At 41.9% G+C, this 19,501-nt stretch overlaps 1 protein-coding gene across 5 annotated transcripts in view; it reads right to left on the bottom strand.

Annotated features, from left to right (window-relative positions):
- The window catches only part of Slc1a2 (solute carrier family 1 member 2), a 111,153-nt gene that overhangs the window by 36,662 nt on the left and 54,990 nt on the right, over positions 1 to 19,501 (bottom strand). For all 5 annotated transcript variants that reach the window (XM_090347883.1, XM_090347885.1, XM_090347882.1 and 2 more), the window contains exons 2-5: positions 9,838 to 9,977; positions 7,972 to 8,124; positions 5,119 to 5,369; positions 618 to 783 (exon numbers count right to left, since the gene is read on the bottom strand). In XM_090347883.1, coding sequence (XP_090204009.1) covers positions 618 to 783; positions 5,119 to 5,369; positions 7,972 to 8,124; positions 9,838 to 9,977 — 710 coding nt within the window. The remainder of the gene's footprint in view (positions 1 to 617; positions 784 to 5,118; positions 5,370 to 7,971; positions 8,125 to 9,837; positions 9,978 to 19,501) is intronic.

Raw genomic sequence — 19,501 nt, 5'->3', positions numbered from 1 at the left:
CTCCAAACCCAGATCTGTCCAGTTGCAGATGAAGAACGTGTCTGGCATGCTAAGAAAGCACCAGCCTGGGGGAAAAGGGCTCATTGGAATCTCAGGAAGTTAAACAAGATAATCCACAAAGCCCTCTGGGCTACATATCTATACTTTAAAATACTGACGACTTTTCATTTGTTGACAGCTTGTGGGAGTTGGTATGGGACAGCCCAGCAGACAGAAATACCTTTTTTTTTAAAAAAAAAAAAAAAGAAATTATTGTACCAGTTTATCAAATGGAGATTCAGCTAAAATGACTCTCTGAAAGTATGTAGAGAGTGAAGAAATGTCCTCTCCAACAAATGTCAGTCCACTCCTGTTTTCTCATCTCATACTTGACTTCTAGTCCCCTCAGAGTCATCTCCTACCTTCTCCCCTTCCTCTTCCTCCATCCCTCTGCCTCCAGTTGCAGTAACCCTCAAATCATTCTCCAAAGAGTGTCTCCTGCTCCCCCTAGAGGAGAGATGGTTACTGTTTTTTTCTGAGTAGGGAGTGAAATGCTCAGAGGGACATGCAGAGGGCCAGGGAAGGCTGGTGGTCCTCAGGGGACAGAAGACAATGAACTCCAGAACCAGCTGGCTTACCCAAGACATTCATCCCATCCTTGAACTCCAGGCCCTTCTTAATAACCATCTTAGTTTCCTCAGAGGTCTCAGTGGCAGTCTCATTCAACAGGGAGATGACAGCGTTGGTTGCATTGGCCTCTTCAGGCTGAGGGGCCACCAGGACTTTCTTCGTCACTGTCTGAATCTAATAAAATAGAGGCAGGGAGAACACAAAAATGACGTTTTATCAAACAGCCATTTGGTCTTTTTGTTTTGTTTTTTGTTGATCATAAGTCACTATCCCTGAGTTTTTTTGCTCAGCTAGCTGCTCTACAACTTTAAACCACAGCTCCACTTTCAGTTTTTCTGGTGGTTAATTGGAGATAAGAGTCTCACGAATTTTCCTGCCTAGCCTGGCTCTGAACTACAATCCTCAGATCTCAGCCTCCTGAGTTGCTAGGATTAACAAGCATGAGCCACCGGTTCCTGGCTCAGCCAGTCGTGTATTTTAAAGTTTGCTATAAGTTAAACATACTTTTTTTTTTTTTTTGCCAGTTCTGGACTTGGGCTCAGGGCCTGAGCACTGTCCTTGGGCTTTCTCAAGGCTAGCACTCTACTACTTGAGCCTCAGCACCACTTCCGGATTTTTCCTATGTATGTGGTACCAAGGAATTGAACCCAGGTCTTTGTGCATGGTAGGCAAGCACTCTACCACTAGGCCAAACTTCCGGCCCCAGCATACTTTTATACTCATATGTAAATACAAATTTATATTTACATCTTTGCCCAGACAAAACTTGGAAAATATTTTATATGTCAAAATGTTGTACTATATACATAATGAGTGTATAAAACTAATGAACTGTACCAATGTGGCCTAATGCAGAGATCTAAGCTTAAAATTGGACGTTGGTTGTCTTTTTCTTCAGAGATAATAATAATAACAATATATAATAATAATAATAAAGTTTTGATGCATTACAAAGTTAAGAGACCCAATGAAATAGCCCTCCCTGCCCGCTGGACATAGCCATCAGATATGAGCCCTCTGTGTGGACTTCTTTCAGAGCCAGGATCTACTGGGGATCACCATCTTGGCACCAGGGATGACAGCTTCCAGAAATCACCATGAAGGGAACATGTGCTTACAGTTTGGATTTCATTGCAAGATGGGAAAATACCCACTCCCTCGAAGCACTGGTGCCAGCCAGCTGGATGTTTCCCTAGCCTCTCTCGCTGTTCCTCGACATCCATAGCAAAGCTCCTATTTTTAAAGGTGTCAGGCACCCTGCATGCAGATTGCTGTGAAAATCCTTATCTCAACCTAAAAACTACCACCTCCAGTGACATCAAAATAGAATTCATGCAAAATCCTAGAATGTCAGGGCTGGCATAGAGAAGGTGACAGATGGTGACACCCTGAATAGAGACAGAAGAGGATGTGTGGAGAAGTCAAGTGACTCTTCGGACATCATTGTTCTTGGCAGAGCTCAGGCTTAACCTCAAATGGCCTGATCATCATGGAGTTCTTTCTATGGCCTATACTGTATGTTAAACTATGCAGACTCCATTCTTGTGGAGCTGAACCTTTGGGAACAAGACTGGGAGAGAAGGGAGGGTAACCTTCTTGAAGGTGAAGCAGGTGTTCTCTTTGCTAACCTGCCCACAAGTACGTGTGGGAGGAAGAAAGAAAGCCCAGGGCTAGCTGTGCAAAGAGAGAAGGCAGCCGACTGGGTCCTGGGTCTAGGTCATGGTGACAAAGATAGCCCAAGGGAAGTTTCTAGAAACAACAGAGTCATGCTCCTATAAAGAAAGCTGCTGCTCATCTTAGGATGCTAAAAAAGGTGAAGTTTTGGGGTAACTAGAAGTTAGGAACCTCTAATTGGAGGTTATAGACTTAGACAAATGGCAGCTGCCTGGATTAGGTAAGAAGCTGCGTACTCTTGGTTTTACATCCATTATCTTTTATAAATAACAAACTCAAGAGCAGATCACTAGTTTGCTGTGATAGCTGAATTCTAAACCAGTCATGTTTGACTCCAAAATCCAGCTTTCAAAAGCACCAGCCAGAGGGATCAGATGAAACCAAAGAGATGGAAGTCCTGACATACAAACTGAGTCCTCAGTCTGAGATCTTGATTCACAGAGCCTATTTGAATTGGACAGCTCCCATCAGACTGTCCATTCTGGTCTTCCTGAATCCAAGCCATCATCCTGTCTTACCTGACATGGCCAAAGCCTCCTTGGAACTTATCTATCCACCCTCCCTCTTGTCTGCCCTCACTAATCATAATTGTAGCTACTCATATCCATACCGCTGGATTGCCTTTTTTTTTGTTACAGGTGATGGGTTAGATATTGGAGATTGAACACAGAGCTCATGCTTGCAGCATAGCTTGCTTGTTTGTTTCCTTAGCTGGAGTTCTATAATTTGAGCCATGCTTCCAGCTCAGCTTTTTACTGATTATTTTAGAGATATAGTCTCACAGGCTTTTTTTTAAATCTGGGCTGGCTTGGGGCTCTGATTCTTCAGATCCAGTCTTCAGATTAAAAAAAATTTTTTTTAAATAGTCTCTTTCTGACTCAAACCTTCTTAATAAAAATCTAAGTTACCCAAGGCCAACAAGAAAGTGCCTGAGCTGGGTTTTATCTTTCTCCACTCACTTCACAGTATCCACTCCCCACACAGTAGTCTCACACACACACCACTCCTTCCTTTTTCTTGACTAATTGGATGACATACTTTCCAATCGCTGGGAATATATGCTGCTCTTTTACATTTCCTGGTCCTTTGGAAATGGCTTCAGTTTGGCCCATTCCTGGGTTAATGGCAACTGCTTCAGCTTATATACCTAAGTTGGCCTTGGGACAGAAAATGGGCCAAGGATGGGGGACTACTTCTCAGTAGTTCTACTTATCACAATCATCCATTGCAAAAAACACACTAAGTTTTAAAAATATGTACACATATGTACAGTTGATCAAAGCACCCATTGCCAAAAATCTCCTGTAATGCCATTTGGTAACACCCAGAAAATTCAATGTCAGGACATTTGCACTTCCAGGAATTCATTCTTTAGAAACCTTATGCAATTATGCAAAAGGGAATAATGCATTCTTAAACACTGTTAGTTGAAAAGGCAAGGGATAATACTGTATGAAGGATTTATTCCCATTCTGGCTGAATCTTTCCAAAGACCATGCACATGTGCATATTTAGCAAAGAAAACATAGTGGGTTAAGCCAAATTCTCAACATGAATAACTCCTAAGAGGTAGAAGGGAGCTTCTAGTCTATATTTTCTGTGCTTCTATGCTAATTAAACTTTTTATAATCTGTATGAAATATTTCCTCATCTTAAAAAATACCAAAGCCCATGATTTATCTTGGAAATTGGTAATAGATTCTGATTTTGTAGAGTAGTTGTATCTTGTATTTTTATGGGTATGTGTGGTAATTGTATGTTGAGTAATGTGGTTGTAGTTATATGTTGAGAGTAGTTGTGATTGTATGTTGTTTGGAGTTATGATTTTTCAGCAATTTCTAAAGCATCCAAACTGAACCCTTAGAGTCTCCCATTTTCCAGACAAGTGCTCTGTTACTAGAGCTCTACCCCAGCTTTATTATTTTTTTCACTTTAGCTATTTCTCACATTCAGGCTCTTGCTTCTCAGTAGACCTTGATCACAATCTTCCCACCTCTTCTTCCCATGTAGCTGAGATTATAGGTATGAAACATTATATAAGAATTGGATTAAAAACAAACAAAAAACACCATATAGTTTTGCTAAACAATCTAACTTGGGAACCATTGGACACAACATGGAGTTGCGAGCAGGATGGATAAGCTGAGATCTGAGGTTTACATTGTGAAGACAGACTGGATAAAAATGTCTGAGATTTCATCTGCAATTAACTAGAAAAACCCGGGGACATGTGGTTCAGTATTAGGGGATCATGTGTGAGCAAGAAGGCTGAGCAAGTGTGAGAACCTGAGTTTAAGACCTGGTACAAGAGAAGAAGGAAGAAGGAAAGAGAAAAGGAAGAAGCAAAGGAGAAGAGGTGGAGGAGAGGAGGAAAAAGAGGAGGAGGAGGAGGAGAAGCAGCAGGAGGAGGAAGAAGAGAAGAGGAAGAGAGGAGGAGAGGAGGAGAGGAGGAGAGGAGGAGAGAAGGGAGAAGAGGAGGAGGAGGAGGAGGAGGAGGAGGAGGAGGAGGAGAAGAAGAAGAAGAAGAAGAAGAAGAAGAAGAAGAAGAAGAAGAAGAAGAAGATATAGAAGAAATGTACCTCTAAGAAATAAAAGGAAAGGAAGAAATAGAGAAAAGAAAAAAAAAAGAGACTCAGAGCAAAATGATACTAAGTAATCAGAAGGAAAAAATCCTACAAGACTGCAGCCCCAAAAGTCTGCCCCAGAATGCCTCCAAGAACCCCTAGGCCTAGACAGAAATAATTAATCATGAATAAAATTGCTACTCGGGGTGGAAAAGGCTTTTAAATCCATATAGAAGATTGGAGAAAAGAGAACAGCAACATTTTGGGTTACCTGTTGGAAACAGGCTTGGACCAGGTTTTCTGGGAAGAGATTTCGAATAAGATCCAGGAAGGCATCGAGACTGGACACTTCATCGTTCTTCTTCCCAGGTCCCAACTGCTTTTTGAGTTTGGGGTTGCCGGGGTGGATGGCCAAGACAAGGATGACACCCAACACAGCAGCGATGATGGTAGTGGACATATAATAGACCATGGCTCTGGTCCCTAGGCGGCCACTGGCTTTAGCATCCAGGCCTGACAATCCTGTGTAGGAAAGAAATCCCAAAGGATTAATTGCTATGTTTCTGATAGGGGGCCCACCTCTGTCTATCTAGAACCCTCACATTAGTCGTCAACTGCCTTCACAATTCATTAAATTCCTGACTACCCAGATCTTTGATGGGTTATCATTTTATTTGTCAAAGTTATTTTTGAGATTCCTGAGAACTTTGGAGCGTTGGTGATGATGAACTTCATGGTATGCAAACTATTGGTCTTCTACTTATTCGTTGATCTGCCACAGTGGCCTAAATTAACATTGACCCCACTGCATTTCTAATTCTGAGACTGTGTTTTCCACTTGAATACCCCCTTCCTTGAAAAAGCAGTCATTGTTTGGTCATGCTAGTCTTTCATGACTTAATTAGTATTATTTAATGTCCTTGCTAATGGCCTTACTTAGGAAAAATAAAGAGCTGCAGATCCAGGTCACAGTCCAAATGTCTTTTGAGTACCTTGCTAGTAACTGACATGGGGAGTCCAAGGCCAAGCTCCAGCACCCCTCATTTGCCAGCCCCAGGCAAGAATTGGAGAATGAGCTCGTGTACAAAGTAGCAAACAGCTGTGCTATATCATCTGTACCAAGGAAGGTCAGAGAAAACCCCAAGCAAGTCACAAAAACTCCACTGGGGTTTTCACCACTTGTTTCTTCACCTTCTCCACTTCCTGGTTTCAGTTCCTGCTTTTGCTAAAGAGAGAAACACAACCCTGTTCCAGGGATCTGCCATTCCTGGGGTTGTGGCAGGGGGGATGTTGGGGGGAGTAAGTCATTGCTGTGACCTTCTGTGAGTTGATCTAACCTCTGTGATCTGCTTCTCTCTACAACCTGCAGTGGTATTCTGGGTAACGGGAGCCAGAATTCCTTACTAGATACATCTCCATGCAATTTGTGAGTAGAGAATGTTTAGTCTAGTTTGGAGAGCAGCATTTTTTATGTTCAAAGCCCAGATTTGGTCAGTTTAGGGATAAATAAGACCCCAGAGATCTCATATATATTTCACCTAGTAAACTGGTGTTTCTGATCACTGGGTCAACTGGTCAACCTTCTATGAGGTCATAGACTAAGCAACCTCTTAGCATTGCAGTCTGCTGGCATTAGTAGGACCCCACTCCTTCTTTTGGTGTCTAGTCCATAGGGACAATGTCTGTCACTTTATAATTGATTGTGAGATATGGAGGAAGGAATAGCTTTGTATGCTTAATTCACAGCTTGACATGAAACTAGCACCTTGTTTGAGCAATATAATATAGTAAGAAATTTGAGCCCATTAAAGGAAAAAGATTACCTCAAATAAAATAATTTTTAGCCTAATGTAACTAAGCATGCTGATACATATTAAGGTTCTTTATTCTGGAGAAAACTTAATGGGCTTTCCTATCTAACATTTATTTCACTTATTTTTGATTGGCATCCTTCTCTATCGTGATAAATAATCATTCTTATTGCCTTTATTTGTTTCTGAAGAAAAACTTAATTTCAAAATATGAGAAAAGCACACACTAAAACTAAACTTACTAGAGATGAGAATGGTGCTGTTTGCCTCCAATTACTCAGGAGATTAAGACAGGGATCAAGGTCAGCCGGGTAAAAAGTTAACAAGATCTTGTCTATAAAACAAACTACGTATGGTATTACATAGTTATGGTCCCTGATAGTGGAGAGAAAGAGGTAGGAGGATGACAGTTCTAGGCCAACATGGATAATGTTATCATGAGATTCTATCAGCAAAAGACAAATTAAAATAATAAAAAGGACTAGTATTGTAGTCCATGAGTAGAGAGTGTACCTAGCAAGCACAAAACCCTGAGCTTAAAACCCCAGTTTTATAAAAGAGTTATTTCAAATTACAAGAGATATCATTCTTTTTAACCTGTGTAGTGCATTCTCTTTTTTTGTTGTTTTATTGTGATGGAAAGTAGACAGCAGCATTTTGTGAGTGTGAGTGTGTGTGTGTGTGTGTGGTTGCCAGTGGGGTTTGAACGCTGGGCCTCATGTTTGTCAGGCAGATACTTTCCCACTGAACCATGCCTCTAGCTTTTTTTTTGATGGTTATTTTAAAGCTAGTGTCTCTCTTCCTCAGATAGGGTGTGCTTGTGGACTATGATCTTTTCATTTCAGGCTTCTCATTATAGCTGGAATGACCAACATGTGTCACTGAGTCCAGCATCCTTCTGTGGAGATGACATCTTACAGAGTTTTCTGCTCCAGCTGGTCTGGAATTGAGATGCTACCAATGTAAGCTCCCACCAGCTAAGCTAAGCTAACAAGCATACAGCACTAGACCCAGCTACGAGTAACAAAAGGGCCTCACAAACTTTTTGGTTCAGGCTGAACTTGAGCCTTTCCCATTTTTAGCCTCCCAAGTAACTAGGGTAATAGGCATTAGCTATTGATGCCTGCCTGATGGCAAGTTTTTTATTTTTAATGAACTATTGTCATCTTAAAGAGAAGAAACCAAAAGCTCTGTAACAAAATGACATCCATGATCACAGTCACTCATTCAACCAGACTGAGATGCTCTATTCTACCTAACAGCGAGAACCCGACCATGACCCAATCTAAACAGCACCAGGCAGGTAGTCTTACCTGTGATTAAACTGGAGATGATGAGAGGGAGGATGAGCATCTTCAGCATCCTCATGAGTATGTCCCCTGGAAAGGCTATTAACATAACCACATCGGGGTGGATGGGAGCTGCCAAACGCAAGAACCCTCCACATACTGCCCCCAGGATGACACCTATTTCAGAAGGAAAAAGAGGGAGATCTGAATTTAGTTTTCCCCCTTAGCAAATGAAAAATTCTAGGGACTTAAGTCAGTGACTAAATCAGTGATTCTGACCTTTTTCCTGTTTTTTTTTTTTCCTTTGGAGATAGCACCTGGCTTGTAAAACATTAGGTACATGAAGCAGAGTTTGATGGCTAGCAGGAGAATCAAGGATTGCCTTCCCAAAGCCTCATGGGATTGCAAGGGAGACTGCACCGCAATTATTTTAAAGTAATATAGACTATTGATTTTTTTAGTAGATAAACAATATTGTTTTACCTCCCAGCTCAGGCCTGGTCATTTTGCTTGACATTGAATTTATGTCTTTCTTCTTAACTGGAGGCCAAATAAAAGGAAGTTCTCTCCTACTCCTATTCTGCTTTCTTGGTCCCCTGTAATTTCACTCTCCAGAGTGAAGTCCTTGACTTCCAGGTCATTTTGTGTAGTGGCTAGATTGCTGATTTTATGGTATCTCAAGGAAACACTCTAAAAATCTATAATTTTGGAGGAGTCAAATAAACAAAGATGCCTCCAAGTGCCTTTTACTTTATAGACTCACAGATCCTAGAAGGAAAATTTCAGATCTCTGAAGCAGGTGGGTATTCATTGTAAAGGACCACTGTGGAAGCCACAAGGCAGGTAATCACAGCAATGGCGGTCAGAAGGAAGAACTCACAGGCATATATATGGGCTATGGAGTTAATTCTTCAAAGATGGAGGGGGTGATGTGGCTGAACATTTGGTACATCTTTTATCTAATACAGGTGAAAGTCATAACAGTCCAACTTCTTGAAGTCCTATGATGAGTGAGATATTCTTACATGGAAAGTAGACCATGGAAAACCCAACCATGCTTGGTTTCCTGCCACAAAATGAGCCAATCAGAACCAATATGCAGTCCTAGCCCTAGTCTATTAATATCTGAGATGATTGGAGCAAATAAGAGGCCACAGAATGCAGTGTGTATATGAGTATGAGTGGATGGTGATGGGCTTGAGGAGGCTGAGTTGTCACTGTTTTTCTGTGTAGTCTAAGTGAGAGTGGAGGAATATGGAAGAGAACTGGTATGACTGTCATTACAAGAAACTGTAATTCATCTTATTTTCAATAAACCCTGAAGAGAACCTAAGACTGAGACTGTATCAACACTCTGCACAAAAGAACAATCACCAGGAAAGACCTGAAACAGGGCAGTAAGACTTGAGAGCTGAGGCTGGTACTGGCTCAGACACCATGTCTACACTCCACTGCACTGACTTCCTTTGATATCAATCAATGGTGTGTCTGGTGCAGGTTGGATCTCAGGAGCCCTTTGATGGGATTTCCTGATACAGCTGCCCCAATATGGATGCAGGTGTTTCTTTAACTGTGACTATGGACTACATGCTTTGGATCACCTTGTAAGCTGCATGTTCCAGGGCCTCTCTTATGACAATCCAAACCACAGACTGAGAGAGCATAGCCTTTGAATGTTCATGCTAACACAATTGCAGGAAATGTACACCCACAGTAGAACCACTGAATCCAAGAGGAGACACATGGTTAGATTGGGTCAAGACAGGTAATAGCACCCAGGGATGCCTGGAAAGACAAGGCCTCCAGCAAAGTATGCATCATCCCCCTTCCCTGTTAGATAATTATCCAAGGCAGCAGAGCCTGGTGAAGAATGATGGGGTGGACACCTACCAAACACTGTCAGTGAAAGCAGGAGGTTCTTCCCCAGTTTGTCACACAGGCGCAGGCCCAGGTTTCGGTGCTTGGGCTCCTCTGAGCTGAGGTGGCTGTCGTGCATACGTACTTCCACCTGCTTGGGCATATTGTTGGCACTAGGACAGAAGTGAAGATGGTGATTAGAGCCAGCGAATGACTCTCTGTATACCTGTAGGGCCTCTGCTGTCACAAGGATAACTCAGGCCATGCTGAATTCCAGTCCATCCTTAAGCGTAATGGTAGAAACACCCACAGCCAGGTATCTTCATGCTCATTGTTCAGACCTTCATAGTGAGGAAAGGTACATGGCCAGATGTGGCAGGGTTTTCCAAGTGTCAGATTCCACACCAATTCTAGGAGGGAAGTGTCCCTGACCCATTCTAGAGACAGTTGGCTGGAGTTAGGAGATAGTAAGAAATAGAGATTCACACTCAGGTTTGCTTGCCTCCAAAAGCTTGAAATCTCTCAATCTTTAACAACAAGGAGGCATTTACAGGTGAGTCACAGTCGAGTAAAAGGGCTCTAAAAAAATCATAGCTACTGATAATCCAAATCTACCCTGTCTTTTGGAAAAGATAGTTTATTTCGCTAAAAGAAAGTTCAGTCTGGTCTAGTTCTGCAAGGGTCATTGTGTTGTCAGGACTCTGCTGAACTGTGCACGAGCTGATACTACATGAGGTAAAAGAAAGATGACATCAATGATCATTTTGATCCCCATAGCCTATGGATAGAACTTAGCCCTTTTCTGGATGGATCCTTCTCCTCTCCCAGGTCAAACAAGCTACCTTCATAAAAGAGCCCTTGCCAGAAGTGAAGAAGTGGAGGCACTTCTCCAGCTTTGTCATCTCCCAAACTGGCAAGATTTCACAGTGAAGCTGAGACAATGACATAGGGTGGGCAGATTTTTGACTTCCACAAATGTAGGACTTCTGTGTCACGGTCATTTACAACCATCATCATTTGACAAAGGAAAAAGATAGCTTGAGCAACTAGAAGGACAGAGTACTGCCACTGCATGAATGACACAGTGTCTTCTATGACACTGAGTAAAGTGACTCTTCCTCCAGAGACAAAGTCTTAACTGCAGCTCTGTGACTGGGAATCTTAGGTTACAATGGGAAGTGGGGGCTTTAGGATGAGAGAATGTCATTTATAAGCTATGTGGAATAGATAAAACAGCCTGATATCCATTTCATGAACATTATACAAAAGCATGCTATCATAGTACCTGGTATGGGTATCCCTCTTTAGTAGACACAACAAAGAGACAATACTTAACAAGTTCATAGCAAGGAAATCCTTAATTGAGAAGATCCACCCAATAAGACACAAAAAACATAGCTTCTAGTCTTAGAGGTAATACTTAGGCCTCAAATGCCTAATGCCTTACAATTTCATAGCAGGCTCCTCAATATTCTTGCTACCAGAAAAGTTTTAGATTGGGACTGATGTTGCACAGTTGGGTGGAATACTTAGATGAAAATATCAATCAAAATGTAAGGCTCTTAGTGTATTCTTTTTTTTTTCTTAGTGTATTCTTAATGCCCTATGTTTCTCTTTTTCTGGATCATCATTGAGGCACAAATGTCTGACTTCCTGGCATTTGTTGGCAGTACTGACTGCTGAGACCACCAAAAGAAGAGAACAGGCCATGCTCCCAGCCTACAGATGATGGCTTTGGAGATGAGTGAACAACAAACAGTACTTCCTTCTGTTACTAAGTAATACAGATAGAAAATGTACTTTTTATAGCACACCAGGAGAAAATAATCAAAATGATCTTTTTAGCATAGATTTACCATATTTCTGTGTTTACACTGGGATTCCCCCCATTTTTCAACATTTTTGCAACATATGAAACTCTAACCCAGGAAATGGCCAAAAAATGGAGGTAATATGTGTTCCAAAATGCTGAACATATTTTCTGTCAGCCATTGGCAAAACTCTCCCTTCCCCTTGAGATAGTTAATCTACTTTCCTTCTGCCTCATTTGCATTGCCTCCTGCTGTTGAAATGAGACTCAGGCACATGGTTCATATTAAAATGAGACTAGCAAGAATTTAAAGCAAACATTCTGGCAAGATTTATATGATGTAATGAAAGCATCAGGCATCAAAACAGCAACATTAAAGCAAAAACTTTTGCACAGATAATTAGGTTCCCATCCACACCCAACTTTGAGATGTGGTTGGATGCCTGTTATACACATTACTTATCTGTAAAAGTTGCTGCTTGCTTAGTGGTTTGCATTTTAGACTGTGACAAAATGTCTCAGAAGCCCTGAATCAAAACGGCCACATCAAAGTCGTGGCATTCAAATATCATGAGCCCTCAAGTATTTATAGAGAGAATCCCTACAACTTGCCCCCTTGGAATTAGACACTCCTCACTTCTAAAAACAAAACAAACAACAACAACAACCACAACAAAACAGCTACTGACATATGCACAGAGGAAATAATCTCTAAAGCCTGGCATTAGCTTATAGTTGGGAACACAGGGAATAACCCTCAAATTCACTGTAAAAAATCACTGCATGCCTCAGAACCTAAGGAGAGTCTGGAAGGGTAATATAACATACTATTAATATAGAGCTGCCTCAGAAAGAGCATGCATACTTTATAAACTACCTTCACATGAGCAGACAGATGACAGCTTCACACATAAAAACACTCATGCTAAAGTAAAAGCATACTAGGTACACATACACATCTCACTTTTAGCTGTGGCTGAACCCATTTCACGTGTTTTGTGTGCGTGTGTGTGTGTGTGTGTGTGTGTGTGTGTGTGTGTACTGAAATTTGAACTCAGGACATGAGCACTGTCCCTTACCTTTCTCCCTCAAGGCTGATGCTTTACCACTTGAGTTAAACATCCATTTTCAGCTTTTTGGGTGGTTAAATGGAGACAAGAATCTCTTAGACAGGGCCGGGAGTTTGGCCTAGTGGTTAAAGTGCTTGCCTAGCATGCACGAAGACCCGGGTTCGATTCCTTGGTACCACATACATAGAAAAAAAGCCGGAAGTGGTGCTGAGGCTCAAGTGGTAGAGCTCTAGCCTTGAGAAAGTCCAAGGACAGTGCTCAGGCCCTGAGCTCAAGCCCAGGACTGGCAAAAAAAAAAAAAAAAAAGAATCTCTTAGACTTTCTTACGCAGGCTGGCTTCAAACCTTAATCCTCAGATCTCAGCCTCCTGAGTAGCAAAGATTATAGGCATGAGGTACCAGTGCCTATCTGTGGCATATATTTCTTAGGTGGATAATGATGATGCATGCCTAATGGTCTGCTTTAGGCCATGACAGAACATCTTAGAAGTCCTGAATGCACAAGTTCCAAGTTAGGGGAAATCACTAGGATAAAACCTAACCCAGATCTGGACAGGTGAAGGGAGAATTCAGGGAGGATTTATAACGGCTTAAAGGATGGATTTAATAAGATATACTCAATATAGAAATAGGTACACCTCCTAGATGCCACCTGTGGGGTCTACATGTTGGATACCAGCATAAGCACTGATTTAAAAACACCTAGTAACTAATGCTGGGCCTACCACCATCATGAGGATGAAAAGCGCATGACTGTCCCTGTTCTCAGCAAGAAACAAATATGGGTATCAGGGGCAGTGAACTGGACCGATGGAAGACCTGAGGTCTCAGCATGCTCAGAGTTTGCTTTCTGAGCAAGAACAGAAAAGGGTAAGTCATGGTCTAGACAGGTCCATTAGATCAACACAGTGAGTCACGGGACATACTAATCCTTCCTTGATGCCTACTTCCTAAATCCTTATGGCTGTACAAATGGAACAAAGCAATAAAGAATTTGACGGGCTACTCCAGGCTTGAGAACACCATTTTCCCAGAACCAAATACTCTCTGCAACCATTAGTTACCTCACTTTTTTTATTGGGGGGGGGTACATCCTGGATGAAGAGTACTCTATGATGTGCTTGAATGCCAAAGGGGTCACTGCCAGTGGCCTCCGTTGCTCAACAAACTGGGGCCATGTGATGGTCCAGCTGCTGGGATCATTTCAAATGTTAATAATGAGGCTTGTTATTTCCATCGGCCTTAGCCTCTCCATTGATTTAAACAGCTGTTTGTTCTGTGACTGTTGCCCAGTTCTCTTTCTCATGCGAGTCCGCATGAGTGTTGTTTCAGTGGCATACTCAGCTTACTGTGTGAATCCAGTTCTGGGCCTCAAAGGGGACACTGGATGAGACACGTGCTCAGTGCTGGGATACTGGCAGACTCTCCTTTTCATTAGCAGTTGATTTTCCTGCTCTGCCCAAAGCCTCTAATGACAGGCTCATCAGATGTGGCATTGGACTCAGATTTCTTGCAATGCACGTTCCTATGTCGCCTCATCTGGCATTAATTGCCTTTTCCTCCTTCACTGACTCAATGAGGTGGGAACAGAACATCCCTTCGGGGAGCTGGCAAGCAACCAGAGCTTTTGCCGTGAGGAAGTGAAGTCTACATTGGGCATCACTCCTCTGCCCCTTTGCTGACTACGACTGACCAACCACCCTCCTCTCAGGCCTGAGGACCTAGGAAGACAGGGAAGAACACAAACATCCCTCTTAAAGATCAGGAGATCTCCCTCTAAGACAGTCATTGTGTTTGGCTAAGGATGTCAGATGTCAGACATCCTGAATACTGAGCACCATGTGGTATCCTTTGTAGTTCGGAATCTCCCACAGCCTGGGTTTCTCCACTTCCCTGAAGAACACTCCATCCTTGTAGTAAAAGGTCCTGGAACCCCAAGGCAGCCTGATATTCCCTGCAGTCTGTGTCCTTGCTAGATCCTATAAAGCCCTTGTTTCATAGGAAACTAGTTGTTCATTGAACAAGAAGTAAGTCTCTCACTGGTGGTTCCTGCACCCTCACAGATCAAAAGTGTAAAACCTAGAGACTCTCACATCCAACCTCCCTCTCAGACTCCTTGGACCATTTGCAGTCACTGTGTCCCTTCACTAAGCCACAGAAGTATTTTGTACAAAGGTCCCGCTGTGAGTGTTTCTAGACTTTGCAAGGAAGACATCTCTTCCTAGACTCCTTCCTATCAGAGGATCTGGCTAAAAAAGAAGAGTTTAGAGCTACTTCAGAGCAGGTGGGGCATGGATGTGGAAAGCAAAGCAAGATCTAATGAGACTGAAAATCAGGTTTATGTTAAGAATCCTAGACAGGCACTGACTGATGGTATCAGAGATGGTGTGAGGATAAACCAGAGGTAGACTTAATTAACTATAACCACAGAGAAGAGTGGGTGCTGTAAATGGGAGGGATATATTTTTGCTATAAGAGCTCAGGGACTACCATTCTCACTGGACTTTTCATTCAAGGATGGCACTCAAAGCCGGGCACAGTGGCTCACATCTGTAATCCTAGCTACTCAAGAGGCTGATATCTGAGGATCATGATTCAAAGCCAGCCCAGGCACTAAAGTCCATGAAACTCTTATCTCCAATTAACCACTAGAAAATCAGAAATGGAGCTGTGGCTCAAGGAGTAGGGTGGTAGCCTTGAGTTGAAGAGTTCAGGGATAGGGCCCAGGCCTAGAGTTCAAGCCCCACCACCAAAAAAAAAAATAGTATTGCACTCTGCACTTGAGCCACACCTCCATTTTGGGCATTTTCCCCCCTGTTAATTGGAGATACAAATCTAATGGGACTTTTCTGCCTGTGTTGGCCTTGAAACACAATTCTCAGATCTCAGCCTTCTGAGTAGCTAGGATTATAGGCCTAACTCCTATTTTACCAATAGGATTTAAATATTGATTTGGGTCCATTTCTCTCTTTTTGTTCATAGACTCTGTAAAATGAGTTAGAATAATAATTCTTATTATTCTTGTCCTAAAATGTTGCTTCTTTCATTCTCTAAGTAGGGAGAAGGTATTAACAACATTTCTACAGTTATAGCTTCCATTCTAGCCACCCAGGAGTGAATATTTGAGTTACTATGACGTAGATCATTTAACTGACCATGAGGGCCTAGCCCAATGGCTATAGCACATCCCTCACAGTGAAAGGTAGAAAGGTGGCTGAGAGACAAGAAACCACGCAACAAAAGAAGCTTCCTCATGCTTGCACCTCATTTTTGCTTTTTCCATCTCATGTGTTTTTACTGGTACCAGTAGAGTCTAGATTGGGGTTGAATTCACTCTATAGTTCAGATATAATCATCTTCATCCTCCATCACTCCACCAATTCTTAGTCTAGAATTCTAAGATGACAATGCAGAGGAACATAAGCAATCAGCCATCTACCCAACTCATCACTAACTGTGAACGGACAACTGACATCATCAACTCCTGTAGAGTTGGAGAGGTCAACCCTACAGACATTCATGACAAGGAATCAAAGAAAAAGGCTCTTTTCTCACCTCACCTTCCAAGTCAATGGGCCCAGACCACCTAACTATATGGATGACAAGATGGTTGAGCCTTCATTTCCTCATACAGGATCAGGAAGCAGTAGACAAAATTCTGAATGAATATATAACACAGTATATGTTTTGTGCAAACATTGAGGTAAAACACAAACCTTGACCAGCAGCCTCTAGGATGAAACTTGGAATGTAATTACAATTATATAACATAGTCATAGTATTCTTGGTTAAAATTTCCCTTTCCAGCTGAAACTAGGATGAGATATTTAATCTCTTGGACAATAACATATTGGACAATTACTTACTGGGTCATTAGAGAACTCCTGTGACACAGTAGTCAGGAACCCCTCCCCTAAACAGAGTGTCTGATATTTAAGTTATCTAGTAGACACTCCATTTTAGTGTTTCTTTCATTTAGATACATAAAAGGGCATAAAATAATCAAGACAGTTTAGTTATAACTGAATTCTAGTGACCTACTTTGGTAATGAGGTGGTACTTGTGATTTTTACCAGTGGAAACTTCTGGAAGAGGCAGTGAACTAAAAAGTTCCCACTGCCATTGGCATTCCCCCATGGTTGAATGATGATGGAATACCCTCTCAAAGAAAATAACCTTCATCATTAAAATCACTGGACTTCTGGGCAATTTCCTTAGGGTGGACACTTGAGACAGCCTTGATCTAATATCTCCATATAGTCTCCCACCCCAGGCACTAAGGAACAGTGAGTCTCTAGAGCTTGCTACGGATTGGGTGGGGTGTTTGATCATCTCAAAATGGGAATCACTTCCTTAAAAAAAATGATGGCATGGCCCAAGAACACACTGACCTGCCCAGTCCCCAAAGGCATGTCACATCTGAAGAAATTACTGTCTGCCTCTGGAAAAACATGAAACAAACACTGGAAAACTCTACACACCCCCAATAAACTGGAGAGGCTCATGTACCATGCACATGGGTTTTTAAGCCACAGGGAACATGGCCCCATTTTGAGATGAATAAGGCAATTTTCCTCTGGTTGAGTGTCCTGCATACTACAGCATGTATCCCAGCATTCCTGGACTAACTTCTATTTCTCCTTCAAAAGTTAAGCATTACTACCCTCAGGAAGCTTTCATTGACTCCCAAGTTCTCCTATTAGTTGTTCTCTCTGCAGATTACCTTGTCATCTGCTCTCAAGACACCATGCAATTTGCTCATCTGTTTTCTCCACTAGGAAATAAATTCTTTAGGACAATGCCAAGTCTTACATAACTCTTAATTACTCCATACTTAGCACTGTATCTATAACATAATAGATGTTCAATTATTGAATGCTGACTGAATGGGTGATTAGATATTTCAAAGAATATAATCTAGTTAAAGGTTCAGAGTGACAGAGTTATTTTTAATTGGTATCAGTTAGTTGTACAAAGAAGTTGCATCTTGACATGTCCATTTTTGCATTTGATGTATCTTGATTATATTCATTCCCTTATCCTCTCCTCCCCTTTCCCAAACCAATCTCAATACGCTTTCTTGTTCCCACATGTACATCAAGTATTTTGACTCTATTCATTCGCTTTCACCCTCTCATTCAAGCCTCCCTAGTACTCACAGCCTACACAGGATATGTTACCACAGTACATGCTCATTGATTCCCAGGGGCTTCACCATGGTGTCCCACAATGACACTCGGTTTAAGGGACAGTGTCCAGAAGCCCAAGAAATCTAAGGATTGGGGGTGAGTGGATGAAAGACAAGAGATCAGAAATGGTGAGTGGGGCAGCCCATCCTACAAAGAACAGGAAGCATCCACATTAGAAAAAAAAAACAGAAGGTGTGAGGTAAACCTAGCACTTGGGAGGCTGAGGTACTAGGATCAAGTGTTCTACATTAGCCCTGGCTACACAGTGAGAGCCTGTTAAATATAAGTCAGGAAGATGACAAAACGGGGGCCAAGGGAGGGAAGGGAAAAGAGGCTGGCATCACAACTGGACTGATCTATCTATGCAGACAGATTTTGTCCAGTTGTGTTGTTCAAGATAAGCTACCACAGGAACAGTACAGGAAAGTGAAGTGGCCCTAATGCCAAGAGTCTTCCATATTATCTTCTTTGACATTTACAATAAGTCTGAGGAAGTGAGATGGTAGACACTGAGAGTTTCCTGTCATTGGATTCTTCTAGAAATCCATTCAGTATGCCTGCCAAATACTGGCTTCTCTGCCCACCTTACTGAGAGGCTGACTGATAACTTCTAAATCTTCCTTGCTTCCTCTTGTGTTGAGGGAGCCCTTGAACAAACACAGAATAAAGTAGGATTTTTCCCCTTTTGGTCAATAACCTGCTGAAAAGACTGGGTAACACGATGCTTCTAAGTGGCTTCTATTACCCAGGAAGCATTTCAAGGCCTCTCAGAGGATGACCTTTTCTTATGTTAGTTTCTTCTAATGAACCATTCAATGTATGGCTACTGATTATTCACTAAATATTGAGTCCTTGCTGATTCCACCTGTCAACTCAGCCTAACACTTTCTACCTAGGTCTTCCTTAGTTCAATATATTGATAAACCAAACCATCCAATCACCAGAGGGAGACTGTTCTGAAGAGCTGGGTATGTGTTTTTCCCCCTTGGTAGTGTGTAGAGACAGGTTAGTTCATAGCACTCTGTGCTGATGTGGCATGGTCTATAGAATGGTACCCTCCCTCCCTCATTGTCCCCCACTTCTAGACAGATTCAGTTCATGGCATTTGGGAAGGATGACACTGCTCACATTAGAACTGAAATCTCAATGGGCTCTTCAATGGCTTACTTTGAATAATTCTTTCCTGGGTCAGTAATCTATAGTCCATGCTCTTACGATCTTACATTACGCTGTTCATCCCATTCATCCGATTTGCTCCATATCTAAATGCTTACTCAATAAACTGTGGAGTCTGCAAAAAGAACTAAAATGTATCTACTCTAAGTCCAAGGCAGTCACCCCTGGAACCATACCAAAAGGACCACCGAGGATCCCAAATTCTGAGGATACAGAAGTCCATCAGATAAGATGCTATACACGCTTATTTAAATCATCTCTAGATTACAAATAATACCTAGTTCAATGTGAACGCGAGGTCAATAGTTAGGATACATTACTTTTAGGAATAAGGACAGGGAAAAACATCTATACATGTTCAATAAGACATCATTTTTTGTTTTAAATATATTTTTTAAAATCTCTCTTGGGGGGGCTGTGAGTTTGGCCTAGTGGTAGAGTGCTTGCCTAGCA

Source organism: Megascapheus bottae, chromosome 16 (assembly GCF_031878675.1).
Source record: "Megascapheus bottae isolate mThoBot1 chromosome 16, mThoBot2.hap1, whole genome shotgun sequence".
NCBI lineage: Eukaryota > Metazoa > Chordata > Mammalia > Rodentia > Geomyidae > Megascapheus > Megascapheus bottae.
The sequence above is the reverse complement of the archived record's forward strand: the minus strand, read 5'-3'. Positions and strand labels throughout refer to the sequence as shown.